The sequence below is a fragment of the Orycteropus afer genome, unplaced genomic scaffold, assembly GCF_000298275.1.
Source record: "Orycteropus afer afer isolate SDZICR_OR568_19922 unplaced genomic scaffold, OryAfe1.0 scaffold00541, whole genome shotgun sequence".
NCBI lineage: Eukaryota > Metazoa > Chordata > Mammalia > Tubulidentata > Orycteropodidae > Orycteropus > Orycteropus afer.
The window spans coordinates 1,320,984-1,322,792 of record NW_006922128.1 but is presented as its reverse complement, the minus strand read 5'-3'; the positions used below and the strand labels follow the sequence as shown (position 1 = coordinate 1,322,792).

General features: G+C 62.7%; 1 protein-coding gene across 1 annotated transcript in view; it reads left to right on the top strand.

Annotated features, from left to right (window-relative positions):
• SLC12A7 (solute carrier family 12 member 7) overlaps positions 1 to 1,809 on the top strand; it is a 58,971-nt gene that overhangs the window by 37,731 nt on the left and 19,431 nt on the right. Inside the window, exons 10-11 of the mRNA XM_042782954.1 lie at positions 963 to 1,020; positions 1,623 to 1,797. Coding sequence (XP_042638888.1) covers positions 963 to 1,020; positions 1,623 to 1,797 — 233 coding nt within the window. The remainder of the gene's footprint in view (positions 1 to 962; positions 1,021 to 1,622; positions 1,798 to 1,809) is intronic.

Here is a 1,809-nt window from a genome sequence, read left to right as displayed (position 1 = left end):
TGGTATAAACAGTTTGTGGTTGTCTGCTAGTTAAAGGCTGGCAGCTCACACGCACCCAGCGGCTCTGTGGAAGACAGACCCAAGAATCTGCTTCCATGAACAGCACAGCCAAGCAGTCCCTGTGAGCAGTCAGCTCTGACACGGGTCATGGCTGTGAATCAGAGCCGACGTGATGGCAGTGGGTTCTTGCTTCGGTTTTGTACACAAACGCACACATACATGCATACACGCATCTACACACGTACTTACACATATGCATGCTCACACATAGATACATAAATACACAGACATACATAGTATCACACTTGGTCACGTCACATGGGTTCTAGTGTTTGGGTTGCCCTGTGGCACACCCTCCCTTGGAAAGGGCAGTCTGTGTGTCCTGCCCAGCCCCCACTGTGGCCCTACTGTATGCAGGTCCAGTTCTACGGGATGGGCAGGGGTCTGAGCAGGGACGTGATGCATGGTGCACTCAGGCAGGGTGGACGGGGGTCTGAGTGGGACGGGATGCATGGTGCACTTGGGTTGGATGGACGGGGATTTGAGCAGGTACGGGATGCATGGTGCACTCGGGCAGGATGGACAGGAGTCTGAGTGGGACGGGATGCATGGTGCACTTGGGTTGGATGGACGGGGGTCTGAGCAGGGACGGGATGTGTGGTGCACTCGGGTGGGTGGGTGAGGGTCTGAGCAGGGATGGGACGTGCTGTGTGCTGGGGTGCATGAGGTCCAAGCAGGGATGAGGCACACAGTGCACTCAGCCAGGGTGGGTAGGGGTCTGAGCCGGAACGGGTCTGTGGTCCACCACGGCGGGCGGGCGTCTGAGCCGGGTCAGGCGCTTGATGTGCCAGGGCGGGGAGGGCAGGGGTCCGAGCAGGGCCGGGGCGCGCGGTGCACCGGAGCGGGAGGTCTGCGTGCTCCATGGCCCACAGACGATGCCTGGTTCCTTCACGAGAGCCCAGACCTGTCGTGCATCGTGCTGTTCGGGGCGTGCATTGAAGGCGTGGTCCTGCGGGATAAGTACGCACGTTTCTGTTGTAGTTTTCAGAAGCCCTCGGGCAGGTGTCTACTCTCCCTGTCCCTCTGGTTTCATGGCTGCGCCCCAGGACGGGACGTCTTTTCCAGTTTAAATCCCAGCTTGACCCTTCCTCCTCTCTGCTTCGGGCAGATCGGAGGTTTCCTTGACCCAGCGAGGACCCTGCTAGACTCTAAGGGGCCTGTGAAGGGTGCAGGGCGTCAGGGTGGGGTCTGCTTCTGGAGGCAGACCTGGAAGGGGGTGCAAGGCACTGGGGACACCTGTCTCCCCGAGGGCCATGTGAGGCTGGAAGGTGCCAGGCAGCGGGGCCTTTGTGCCGTCAGAGCGAGGGCTGAAGTGTGGGTGGGGCTGGCAGGCTGCGGGGCTGTGGGGTGAGGCCGGTGGCGGCCTGCTTGGTAGACCCCTGGTGGTGTGTGCTTGCAGCTGGGCTGCCCTGATGGTGCCCCTGCTGAGCCAGCCTGCACAGTCCACTGGCGCTCGGCCCAGCTTGGTGCTTGGTCCCACCGCACAGCCCATCCCACTGCACGGCGCAGCCCTGGGGGGCCTGCTGCGTGTGCCCCTGCTGACCCCCGTCGCGCCCTCGCAGGTTCGGGGAGGCCCTGCGGGGCCAGCTGGTCATCGGCATGCTGGCCTGGCCGTCCCCTTGGGTCATCGTCATCGGCTCCTTTTTCTCCACCTGTGGCGCAGGCCTGCAGAGTCTGACGGGAGCCCCACGCCTGCTGCAGGCCATCGCCCGGGATGGCATCGTCCCCTTCCTACAGGTGGGCGGGGCT